The sequence below is a fragment of the Balearica regulorum genome, chromosome 4 (genome assembly GCF_011004875.1).
Source record: "Balearica regulorum gibbericeps isolate bBalReg1 chromosome 4, bBalReg1.pri, whole genome shotgun sequence".
Taxonomy (NCBI): domain Eukaryota; kingdom Metazoa; phylum Chordata; class Aves; order Gruiformes; family Gruidae; genus Balearica; species Balearica regulorum.
In genome coordinates, this window is record NC_046187.1 from 56,515,127 (window position 1) to 56,528,100 (window position 12,974).

At 43.1% G+C, this 12,974-nt stretch overlaps 1 protein-coding gene and 1 long non-coding RNA gene across 4 annotated transcripts in view; one reads left to right on the forward strand and one right to left on the reverse strand.

Moving 5' to 3' along the window:
* LOC142601762 (uncharacterized) overlaps positions 1-5,667 on the forward strand; it is a 9,333-nt gene extending 3,666 nt beyond the window's left edge. Inside the window, exons 2-3 of the long non-coding RNA XR_012835370.1 lie at positions 1,522-1,662; positions 5,158-5,667. This is a non-coding gene — a long non-coding RNA (uncharacterized LOC142601762). The remainder of the gene's footprint in view (positions 1-1,521; positions 1,663-5,157) is intronic.
* Positions 5,668-6,547: 880 nt separating this feature from the next.
* Positions 6,548-12,974, reverse strand: part of N4BP2 (NEDD4 binding protein 2) — a 42,804-nt gene continuing 36,377 nt past the window's right edge. For all 3 annotated transcript variants that reach the window (XM_075752279.1, XM_075752280.1, XM_075752278.1), the window contains 2 exons: positions 12,091-12,214; positions 6,548-11,253 (listed from right to left, as the gene is read on the reverse strand). In XM_075752279.1, the coding sequence (XP_075608394.1) occupies positions 11,208-11,253; positions 12,091-12,214 (170 nt within the window). In that variant the 3' untranslated portion in view covers positions 6,548-11,207. The remainder of the gene's footprint in view (positions 11,254-12,090; positions 12,215-12,974) is intronic.

Genomic DNA, 12,974 nt, shown 5'->3' on the forward strand with positions numbered 1-12,974 from the left:
TCAACTCAGCTCAACTCAACTCAGCTCAGCTCAGATCTTGAGCTCCTTCCTGAGGCATTGCCTCTTCCTAAGGCATGCCAAAGGAGCTGAGTAGGGAGCTGGGGCCACAGCTGTAGACACTCACTGTTGTGGGCATGGGCTCCATGCCAGCTAGGTACCACCTCCAGACACCTTTTCTGCTGGTTGCCATCCCACACCTGGCAGGGCCATGTGAGGGCCGTCATGAGGCAGAGGGGCAGGATGGGGCAGCCACAGCCTGGGCACCACCAGCATACCTAACAGGTAGAGTTGGCCAAGGAGTACCTCCATCTGCCCTGCAAAAGCAGATCTGTCTTCCCTGTAACACAGAAATGGAGCTACCTTCAATGACAGGCTTGCCCTTTGCTTCAGGTGGCCAAAGAGCAGCCCCCCAGCTACCCCTGCTCAGGGGATTTGGCCCCAGGCCACCCAGTTTCTGGGTACAAAGAGTGGTGAGATGGGTGCAAGGCGCCGAGTGACTCAGACCTGGGCACACCTGAGTAGCACAGATCTCTCAGGCCCAAAACAGAGAACCCTGAGTTGTGCTAATGATGATGTGAATGAAAACTTGGGTTTGGCGCTAACATTTGAGTGTGGGCATCTACATTTATCCAGCCTCTTTCCAAGACTTATACAGTTCTGTTCCATACATTAAACCGATACGCTTGTGCAGACAAGGCAGGCAGAGATTTCCCCACCTCTTGAGACCACAGTCTTCTGCTGTCTTAACTACAAAACTACTCTTCACTACTTTTATATGTTTTCCCACAGTGTACAAGTTACTGATTAGCTATTTCTCTGGGCTATTCCTCTTGAGACTGGGTTGTCAGCAACATATGCTGCATGACAAAACTAACATTTACACACTTTTTTTTTCTTGGTATCTGATAAACGGAAGCCAGTGTGCTAACTTCCTAACACAATTCCTCCCATGACGCCAGTGCAGAACTGGCAGTCAGGACAATGTATGGGAAGTGCTTTCCTCCAGGGCAATATGAAAACCTACTTCCCCTTTCTTGTAAGGGAAGTGTGCTTAGGAACTACACTGAAGGTTACTTAATTCCCTTGTCTCTCGTTGTGAGACAGTCTAGCATAAAAACAGCCACATCACTGAGAACAAATTCAATCTTCTTCCCCAAAATCTGGTACTAATTCCCAAAATACGCATCCGCCCTATTGAGGGAACAACATTTCTTCTGCATTTGCCCACTGCTGGCTTTTTTTTCTGGACCTCTTAGGAGATATTTGCCTCCCTGAGGAGCACAGAGTGGCCGTGCAGCACTGGAACTGGCGGGGAGAGGACAAGAGCAGCCGGGCAGGTGGTGGCCACGGCTGCAGGGCAGGCAGAGCAGAGCCCAGGCAGGGGCTGGCAGGCCCCACTCAGCAGCCTCGGGCTCTGAGGGACAGCCCTCTCCTGCCGACAAACATTTCCACACACATAGCGTGCAAGCCCACATCTGTTTCTGCAAATTGTCTGACTTTTGCAATTTTCTCTCTCCCCAGGGACATTCACACCTCCTTCCCCCATATGGATTCAATGAAAAAATAATCCCAGTGGCTATGCTGAAGCCGTGGAAGAGGCTCCACTAGTTTTGTCTGTGAAATCACACCCAACCTGAGGCTACTCCATGGCTTCAGGGCCAGGTCAGCTTCCCACATTCACCCTCTGGCCTTGCCCAAGGGTCAGAGCAGCTGAGGTGCTCCCCAGCGCTGCTTCCCCAGTGAGAAAATGCTTTCCGAGGCCAGAGGCCTCCTTTTGCTGGTTCCTCCTTTCATTCTGCCTAGGAGGGCGAAGAGCTGGGCTCTGTCACAGTGGGGAAGTGCTGAAGGAAACAGCTTTTGTCACTAGCCCTGCTGTGAGGTGGCCCCAGGCCCAGCCCTGCTGCCTGCCTGCCCTGGGGCTCCCTGGTCCCTGCCTGCCCGGCAGCCCCTCAAGCCCGGCCACCGCGGCGGTACTGGGCCCCAGCAAACCGCAGCGCAGAGCAGCTTGGCTCCTGGCCCCAGGGGAACCACCAGCAATGTTAACACCAAACACGCAGCTTCCCCCGGCACCTGCCCGTGCCGAGCGGGAATGGGTGCTCCTGCCCCAGCCCCGCTCCACTTGTGCACCTTCTCGTTATTTCTGCAGTCTGTACATTAGCCTTGTCCGGAAAAGAAATGCCGGCACAAACCAGGCCTCCTGCCCCAGCAAAGTCAGAAGCCTTTGGAGTTCCTCTTGGGAAAATTAGCAACATGAAGGCAGCAGCTGTTTTTATTTTGAATGTGTTTTTCCCACTTCCTCCTATTTTGAAGAGGGAGATGGAGGTAGTCATACTGTGCAGTCTCAGGCTCCCCACTTCACCAGCCAGTTTCTCCTTTCTAGTCCACAAACATGAAGAAGTTTCCCCAGAAGAAGGCTCAGAACAGGAGCCTGACGTAGGTGCCCTGACTCGCTCCCCAAGCGCTTTCTGGGGGAACCCCCCCTGCCAGTCAGGGTGCATCATCCCTCCAGGGACGTCCTGTTCTTCCTGCAGCGTATCAAGACTTTACATAGCTATCTTGATAAATGCCCAGTCACCCGTGGCTTGCCTATGTGGCACTGCGAGACAGTAAAAGGTGATGATCTGGAAAGGCAAGAAGGACACAAGGCGAGGAAGACTACTTTTACCCTGACTTTAGAGGTGGGAATCCAAGGCAATGCCTTGTGAGTTAGCCGACATAGAGCAAACACTGTTATGCAGAGCTCCCACAGCCTGACTTGACAGGACTACTGTTCCTTCATTTACAGACCAAATTGATTAAATTTGTGACGCAGGCAGAGGATTTCCACTGCTTGCTCTCCTGTCCAGTGTGTGTGACCAGCCATGGATATGTAAGGAGGAGGAGGGTCCTGTTTCTCAAGATAACACAAAAATAATAATGATCCATACAGGTGCTTACCAAGCTTGTAGAAAGAACAATTGTCATAGCAGTGCTGTCACACTCAGATGTCCTACTCCCCAAAGAAAGCCACAGATATCACATCCTGATCACACAGAGGAAATGCATCAACATTTAATATGTTTACTATTATTTTAGTGTTCCCCAAGTCATGCAAGGTGTCTCCTGAGCCATATGATAAAACGTTCCCTACTCAACTCACAAGGAGGACACAAATCTAATTTTAGACCCAACACCACGACAGAGGACACAAACCAGCTTAGGACAATAGAGATGGTGGCTTTTGTCCTGTGTTCCCCCTCAGTCTTGTCTGTTTCCGCAGCTTGAGTTAAAGATCACCCAGCACGACAGCACAAGGGTCTCAGGCCATGGGGACCTCTGGTGGCACCGCGGACGCATGGCTGCCTTTTTCAAACCCTGAAGTAGCAGGGATCGCCTAAATGTCTGTCCATCGTGGAATGGATGCCAAAACCTCATTTGTTTGCCAAAAAGCTACCAAAACTGCAAGTCCTGCCCATCCCCAAATTCTGCAACGCAGTTTTTGTCTCAGTCAAGACAAAGATCTGTAGCATCCTTAAAATATGAAAGCTACATAAAGCAAGCTAAAAGAAAACCCAAAATCTGAATACAGTACAAAACATGTTGCTCACAGGATGCTGAGCCCTATCTACTACATTTAATTCAGCAAGACATCTGAATGGCGCATCCCAGTGACAGTTTGATTCGAGATGCTGGTTTGGAAATATCAGCACTGCTCTGCTAGAGCTGGAGGAAATGGGTTGCGCCAGCAGTAGAGCCCCATCCATGCGTGGTACCATGGTCCTGCAGCACCTCAGGGTCTCCTGGACACCTCTGCACTGCCCACCCACCACCTTTCCCTGTCAGCTTTTGCAGATCCCTTCTAGTGTTTGCTATCCTCTCAATTCACTGGCATGCCATACTCCATGCCACCATCCATCGTTCAGCATAAAGTCCCTCATGCTGTGATAGGCTTTTCTTCTTCACCACAGCAGCCTCTTGATACTGGTCTGGATCCAGTAACCAGCCTTCCCCACAGCTCCTCCAGGGCCTGTTCCTGCACCTGGCAACATGCCCCCTCAGACATGGCCCATCCACATGCCTCCATAGATCTTCCCCACAAGATTCTTAGAGCTTACAGGGTGCCTTGGTGCCCTGGAGGTTCCCTCACCATCTCCCCAATGTATTTTCCATTGGGGTGTGGGAGAGAAAGGCTGCAGACCTGATTCAGCATCCCAAGGGCTCTCCAGCACTCAGGGACACAGGGCAGATGGGCCCAGGGATCGTAAAGACTCCTGGATCCTCTGAAACTCCTGTCATTCAGGACAAACACAGCCCCTATTCATGGGAAAGGCTCTCTGAGCTAATCCTCAAAAGACAGCACCTTCCAGCTCCACACCATGTAGAAGCCACTCAGGCTATAGGAAAAGGGAACTTTATTTCCTGACCTGTCCCACAGAATTAATGATGGCAACTAATGATAAGCCATTGCTAGCCCAGCCAGGCCCTGTGATGCAGAAAGTCAAACAACATCAAGAGGATCCTTTCCCATGAGGGTTTTCAAGAAGACTCTGTGCCACCAGCGACACCCACAGTGGCATGGGACTTCACCAAACAGCCAAATGTCTTTGTGTCCGTGTCCAGACTGATTTGTCCAAGCATCCAGACAGCTAACGTACAAAAAACAACATAGGGTAGCTAAAGGAGAAACCCCAACGTTATCATCTTCAAATCTGAGTGCAAAAAGTGAACTTGTCTTGCCCATCTTTAGCACAGAGCAGCGAGTGTATTTTGAAAACCAACTGTACTCCACCCATCTGTAAAGAAGAAAAAAAAAGTCACCAAAACAATACTCTGAATACAGTATTCTCCCGCTGAGGAAGAAATGAACAGCACGTGATGTATAATAACATCCTTTAGTGCATGTCGTACAGAGAAACAGCAGCTCTGCTAAGGGCACAGCGAAAGCTACTTCCACCATCACTCTATGCCATTGGCAAGGGCACCACCTATTGTCGAGCTACCCGATGCAATCCACCAGCAGACACAACATTTAATTATACTTTAATGATTTGGACTGAAAATTTGTTTGCCTCAAGCAATATTTTTATTTCACCACACTTCAATTTTCAGCCTTAAAAGTTCAAATCATTTCCATAAGTAAGGACAGACTAAAATATTCCACTTCTCATATTTAAATAGGGAGAAGGACTCTCAGAAATCCCAGGAGTGCCGCCAAGGAGCAAACTCCCGAGAGGAGCTCAGAGCTAGCCCAGAGGAAATACGGGCATGAACTGAAACAGAAACTGGTGAATCAGGATGGACTGTTCTAACACAGGTAGGAGTTAAGCTGGGTCTCCACATTGAACTGCTGTCCTGCCTCCAGAGAGAAGGCAAGTCCCGTAGCAGTACCTCCACTTCAAACCATGACAATTTGAAAGACTAACCTCCAAGCTGGACCTTGAGCCGCACTGCCAGAGCAGGGAGGCCTGTGAGTAAAGGGCACACAGCCAACCAGGCATTCACCAATCCTGTGGTCTAGCAGCTGTGGCTCTGAATCAGCCGCATCAGATCTAAGCCAGCACCTGCCAAGCTTTCGTGTGTTCCCAAAGCCTGTTTTCCCTGCTCTCTTGAACAGCTCATTAGTTAGGGCTTTGCTGTGCAAATGCACAAACCTGGCTTGTTTCTGCAGTCTGTCCAAGCTACAAGGCAATGAAGTCATAGGAATGACTCTGCAGGAGTTAACTCGGGTCAAAGCCAGTTGTCCTCAACCTGAGCTAATAAAACAGGCTGGACTTTAGCCAGCCCTTGGCTCCCAGGTGTCTTTCCACACTTCCAGGCACATGACCCAGGAATATCTGCACTTGATCTGCACCATGCAGGCTTAGGAAAAGCTAGGCTTACCAGCTCTGAATCCACAACAGTAACAGCAATTGTGCTTCCTCAGGATCTGACCCGTTACTGCCCCTGACCCAAGGGGCCTTGCTAAATGAGATCTATTCAGAACACTTCCCTCCCCAAAACTCTCATCTTTACATTGCTCACACCTGCCTCCCCCTTGACATGCACCGCTGCCCTTGCTCTCCCACAAAATAAGCTAGGCCTGAACTGCAGCCCTTCAGCTACTTCAGGCCAACCCCGCCCCCCAAAAAAACCCAACAAACAAACAAACAAAAAAAAACCCCAAAACAAAAAAACCTGAAACCATGACCCTCATTTTCAGTAACATGAGCATTCAGCTCCCACTCGCAACACTTAAAGTCAGGCCACAAATCTGTTCCTTTTTACGCCTGCAGATGGTTGCTTCATCTCCCTACAGATGGTATCCTGAAGTCAAGGCAAGTGGCTTTCATGCAGAACTCCAAGACTACTATTTGACAAAATTTGATACAAGCTGAAACGTAGTCTTCCAAGGAAAGACAGAAGGCTATCTTCGTGGCAAAATTCCTTTATTAAACTAATTTTGTAAATTCCTTTTCACATTAGAAATTCTAAATGCAAGTTACAAAACTGTATTTCAGTAAAAAATGAAAGTTATAGTTAACAGCAAAATTACAACTTTATACAAATAAAAAAATCATTTTTTAAAAAATTTAAAAATAGACATTGTTATCTTCCAATGTACTGGTCCTAACAGCTTTTACAGCTGGTAGCTGCAATACTAGGTCTTTTCACATGCGTATTCACATACAGTCATTTAATCCTCTGCACAGTTTATATAGCTGAAATAGCATGAACAGTTGGGCTTTGGTTGGGTTTTGTGGGTTGTTTTTTTTTCCAAGAGAACATGATACTTGGGAATTGTGGTAAGTCAATGAACTCTTCTTTGTTACAGTGTTCATACTCTATCCTCTCAGCTCTGCAAAGAGAGTATTATTCTGGAAATGTGAATTGCATTTGAAGATGTAAGCATCAGTAACATAAAATCTATGTATAATTTCTCGTATTACATTTATGCTGATCCTTTGCCTTTATCAACAATGAAATTATTCTTTTGTCTACCCACCATATTTTCTGGTGAGATTAAATAACAATTTGGTTACATTTCACCTCCTCAAGTAAAACCTTCTAGAATACATGTTCTGCTAAGCATGTAAAGATCTTCCCTGACATTGTACATATTCACAACAGTGATGTTCCAGACGTTCAAGTTCTAGTGATGTTCTAGGTTATGACTAGAGGATCTGGACACTGTTTAAATGGGGATTCCCAAGCCACAATGGTTTCCAACAGCCCCCCAAAAATGCCAGTTAAACTTTGCCTGAGGTGTCCTTTAACAGGCCTACAAAAACATCAAGTACCACATACTATCAAAAGCAAAAGCCAAAGTCATTAAAGTATTATCAAGGTATTTCAAAATATTTTTTAAAAAAAAATCACTTTTGCCCTACTACTTTCACAATCAACTGAATTTTTTAAACACTCACTTAGGAGAACAACTTTCTTCATTGCACCTCTGGGCTTTTTTTTTTTCTTCTTTAAGATTACTAATCAATGCTAGCACAAGCATTAAATTTTGTATAAAAAAAGATAGATGATTTTCCTAAATTAAAAATTGGGATAAATGTTAAAATGTTTTGTAAAAAAAGAAACCAAAAGTCAATATTAAAGGCTACCAGTCATCACAACCACATGCTGTTGAAGAATAGAATAAAAAGTGGTACACAAAATAGGTATTTTAACAGTCGCACATTATTTCAGAGTGCTGGTGACAATACTGCTAAGTGTTATTTTAATTAAAAGTATAAGATGACACAAGAATTTACACAATACCTCAGGATTCTCACTGATGTAACTGCAAAAGATATCAGAAAGGCTGGAAGTTCTAAAATCTAACCTACTTTGAAATACCATTTTGAAACAATTATATTCGATATAATTCATCCCACTACACATTATAAAAACAGTCAAAGAAATGCAAGAAGTCCAGTGTGTTGTTTTTTTTCTGGACAGTTTGGCAAGTTGTTGAAGGCATGGAGATCCTTACTAATAAAAGTCCACTTTCTTTCTCTCTGTCCACTGATCTTCTGCTCCATTCTATATCCAGCTCAGCACAGCTTCTAAGCACAGGTTTAAGATCCTACAGAAGAAAAAGGCTGAGCTCATCATATTGTCTCTGAGTTGGAACTGCAATGCCTCACCCCGAGTTGCTAAAGCTGATAGAGGCTCTGTCATTAACTTCAAATAAAGGCAGGATCAGTTCTGCCTGTGTTAGGATTTTAAACCATCGTCTTCCATCAAAGTTCAGCCTGTAATCAAATGACTTATACTAGGTGAATCATAACCTATAACCAGATAGGGTATTCGGATACCTTAGTGAACCTCAACCTGTACTCAAAGGGACAATGGAGAGCGGGGGAGAGAGAAGTTCTCCAAATTGTACTATGTACTTCTCTGCTGACTTAGACCAGAGAAAAACTCTCCTAGTAGAGAGTAGAGCTGAGGTTTTGCCCTGAACATTTTTAATGCATTTATCCAAATAGGACTATAAGAAATAAATAATATAGAGGGACACTGAAGCTCAGTGGGAACAGCTTCTTTTATGAAGAGTCCTAGCCCTCTTACAAAAGACCATTTACGCACTTTTTAGTCTTTAATCTCTCTTGTCCCCTTGATCTTGCATTTTTAGCTTGCAGTGGCGACTTTGGAAGAGGCCTAGGAAGTGGTGACTTCAAGAATACCCCTGAGCACACTGGTTAGAGCATTTTCTGGGGAAGTGAGCGTGAATCGTCATCCCCTTGCTAAGCTAAAAGAAGGTAAAAAGTTGTGTTTCCCATCCTCAGGGTAAACTTGTCAACAACTAGATTATGATGAACAGATGGGCAAGACAACAACTTTTTCTGCTTGTCTTTTGAACTGAAATCTAAGCTGTCTTTGTCCATGTCAGGCATGGTGTGAACATGCTGAGTGAATCAGGCCCCCTCTCAAAACAACTAGAAGTGTCAGCACTTCCCTGTTTACAAGCGCATAACTGTAGGGTTTCGGCACCCAGCAGTTCAACACATCGTGCTTCTGAGCATACACTGGAACCTTTGCTGGGCAACTCAGTCACCCGGGCCAACAAACAGGGACTACGCTTTAAAGAGCTGCCCCAGAGAGCTGCACCTCCATTCATTATAAGCAGTAGCACTAAGAAAAACCTGTTCAGGAGCAGAAGGAAGTTCTTTGGTCCAAAAGATAGATCCTAGGTCCGCTAAGGCAACTGTAGCATCTGCAACCCTGGACAGCTGATAGTCTGAACTGCTGTCTCGAGTCCAAGAGCCTAAATGACATCTCAGTCCCTTTTAGTCACTGTCACAAAGGATGGAGCATGGGCTTCACTGCATAGGACATTATAAGGTGGCAGAAACAGCTCTGCTAGTGCTGTTTGGGGAGCACAGATCTTTTGTATTTCACCCACTGGGTACCAGAGCAGCCCAGAGAGAAAGAAAAAGAGAAGGACACAATTCAGATGAACTAAGTACACACAAAAAAATATAAGACTTATTATGACAGTCTATTATTCCAGTAAGAGTCCCTTTGATTAAATATTATTCAAGCTATTCTTTCTCTTGAAATCACCATGAAAAGATTATTGTATCTGTTGAAGCATGACAAACTCTTTTTTAAGTCTACTGCACATTGCATTCACTGTGTATATATTACAGTAAATATGGATATTCAGGAAACATCATGTCTTTCAGTTTGTCAGCAACTCATACAGACACATTTTCAAGTGAAACCTATTCCTGTGCACAGCTTTTCTCACACAAGTTCCTTGCTTATTACTACCCATGCACACAAATGGCAGAACTTGCACACACATATGGATTCATACACAAATTCTATGTGCATGTAGTTCCTGGATAAAATTTACTTCAAAAGTGGTTTAAAATTAAAAAAACCTTCCCATTAATCCTTAACTTATTAATATTATTCCTAATACACAACTCACACCTGTTCTGAAAAAGCCTTACAACAAAAATTTGTATACCTTTCAAGAGGCAAAGGTGTAAATAAAAGTGGTAATGCATTCTAGAAGATATTTCTATTAAAAAATGTTCTGACTGCTTACTAGAAACACTTGTCAAAGTACAGATGTTTATCTTTAATTCCGGGGGGGTGGGGGGGTTGTTTGGGGTTTTGTTGTTGTTCTTTTGGGGGTTTTTTTACACAGGTATTTCTAGATGCTGATGCAACACCACTACCACCAGAGTAACTTTTGTACTCCCAAACTTTCCAGTTAGGCAATTACTACTGTAGTATTAGCACTCACTCTGATGTTAAAAATACATTTTAAATGTCTCACAGACAATCATATTTTCTACAAGAAAATCACTAAATTTAATACACACAGAATGAAGACACGTCACCATTAGACACCTGTAAAGTTAAACAATACTCAATTTGTTCCATTTAAAAAGCCATAAAGGAAGAAACGCTTTTAATCCAGTAGATGTTGAAAAAAGTAAGGGCATTTCCTGCAGAATTACACTATTAGCTACGTGTAAGTAGAGACTGAACTACAGTGTTGTATTTTTCCCTATAATAGATCACAGTAAATTTGCAAAATTACCAAACTCATGGTTGGTTTTAATGCACAGTCCTTTGTATGCAACTTCCATCAATATCAGGAGAAGTTTAGAATGGAGTAAGGACAATAGAACTAGCCAACCCATCACAAAATAATCACTTAAAAAAAAAAAAGAAGAAAAGAAAAAAAGACTACATTAGACTTTCGAAGTGACTTGGAAATCTTTAGCACTTGACTGTAATTGGGTTTGAAATATCAGTAGTTGTCAAGTTCCCACTGCCCCTGTGCTCTTCTGAGGGGTTTAGCACAAAGTTCTGAATCACAAAATAACTTTATACAAGGTACCACGTTTTAAAAGCACAGAATCCACAGCAATTAAAATGTGTCAGGGTCAAAAGACACAGACTGAGTATGCTGAGAAGGCAGTTATATTTAAAAATTGTACCTTAACTTCCCTTTAAAATATCATATAATGCTCAGCAGAATTCTTAATCTGCATTTCTGAGACTTCAAATCCTGTAAGTGTCTTCTTTTTGCAGGTTCAAAAAAGGGTCCATTCTACACAAACATTTTCTTGGATACATACTGACAAAACCACTTGCTGTAAATTGAGACCATTTCTAATAAAATATCATCCTTTAAAACAGATTACAAAATACTATTGCAGTTGTTCAAAAAGTTTTGAGCTGTAATCTGACATCTCAGTTCCTATATTCCTCTTTTTTTTCTTGACAACCCTTCAATTCAGCATGACTTTCAGGCAGCCTGGTTTTTCTTCTGTGAACCTGTGAAAAGAGAAAAGATGAAGCTTCAACATGAAAGCTATGTGCAATGCCATCTCCTTCAGACCTCATCAAACATATGGAAAGTGATAAGGTTTCCAGTCAAGTATGTGTACATGTGAGAGTCAGGAAATCAGTATCATGTCCTCTGGATGTAATAGTGAAGGAGGATTTTACAGGGTCTGGAGAGGGGAAGAGCTGGAAACAGCAGGAACTAAGAGGAAGATAAAAAAAAAAAGCTGCCCAATAGTCTTGGTTATATTAATTCTGCTTCTCTTTTCCTGCTTCCCTTTCATACCTTCTTCTTTCAAAACAGGTTTTCTCCCTTGTCTTCTGCAGAAAGTAAGAAGGAAATGGGAAGGGAGGTCTGTTATTTCTGAGTCCCACCTTCACAGTCACCTTCATACACTCCTATAAAGAAAAAGGAGCAAACACACTGATGCCAGCCCAGACTTGCTACATTGCTGTCCCACATAAGAAACCGAGCACCAAAGCAGGTATTGAAGACCTATGAAAAGCAGGATTAACAAATTTTCACAGTAAAGCTAGCAACCTTGAATGGAAATAGGTAATTAAACTGTGTTAGATAAGCTTAATTCATAGTGTTTTCACCTATCTCAGAGAAAAGGATCTAACACTTAATGGGTGCCCCGTATAAGATGGTTTTGAGTCACACAATTGCATCGGATTTATGAAACAGCAGACCTACTTTAATCTGAAACAACAGACCTGCCTTAATCTGCTTAAGTAGTTTAACAGTATTCTAAAACTAACTTCAATTTTCAGTTAGTTAAATGTGGGTTAGGAAAAAACGTATCAGTAACAAAAATCTAAACTCACCTGAAGTTGTGGCTTGTGAGGTATCTGATAGCTGCTGGTCTGATGCGAGCAACTCCTCCCTGACTATGGCTTCCTCTTCCCGTGATAACACAGAGATATGGTTTACCACCAGTCTGCTGGTACTCTGTAACAGCAGGGATTGTAACGGTTAAAATTTTCCCTCAGCAGAGACTTGGCGTTCAGTATAACCTTTCCATCCATTCTTCTGAAAACTCTCACTACTGATTTAAAACTTTGCTTTCCCATGCTGGCTATGCTTTTTTACATAAATATAGCCATTTTTTCCCCTCTTTTGAAAAAGATATTGTGAAAAAATATAGTCAAGCTTTTTAAATCTAGATTGCTTGCAATAAGCATGCTGTGATCGTCACAAAAATCCTTCTATTTTCATAGCAGCTTTACTGCTTCTGTCACCTAATCTTCACTTGGAATTTACATCCTGTGATGTGAATGAAAATTGCAAAATTAAGAGGTGGGTGTAATTTAGTTGATTTTTAAGTGACACTTCTCTCTATCTTAAATTAATGTGAATAAAGAGATAAGAGTTTATTGGATAAAGAAAGGAAGAAGGAAAATATAAATCCACAGAGTTTTTGGCACTTAAGGCACACTTATTGGACTAACTTCTGCTACGCTGCAGCATGTGAATCAACAGAACAACACATCACATGAGCTTTATTAGGGCATCTAGCCCTGATAACAAAAGAAATTGCTCTTCTCCCAGAAATCACAGCAACCTAAATTAAGGAAGTTTGAAAAAGAGGAAAAAATATAAATTAAACTGGATTCTCACAAGCCAAGATTTACCAGTTCAAGATTATCAGTTCACAACATCTTTCCTCAACTAACCACTCTCTCAAATTTATTTTGGTTTTATATTAGTT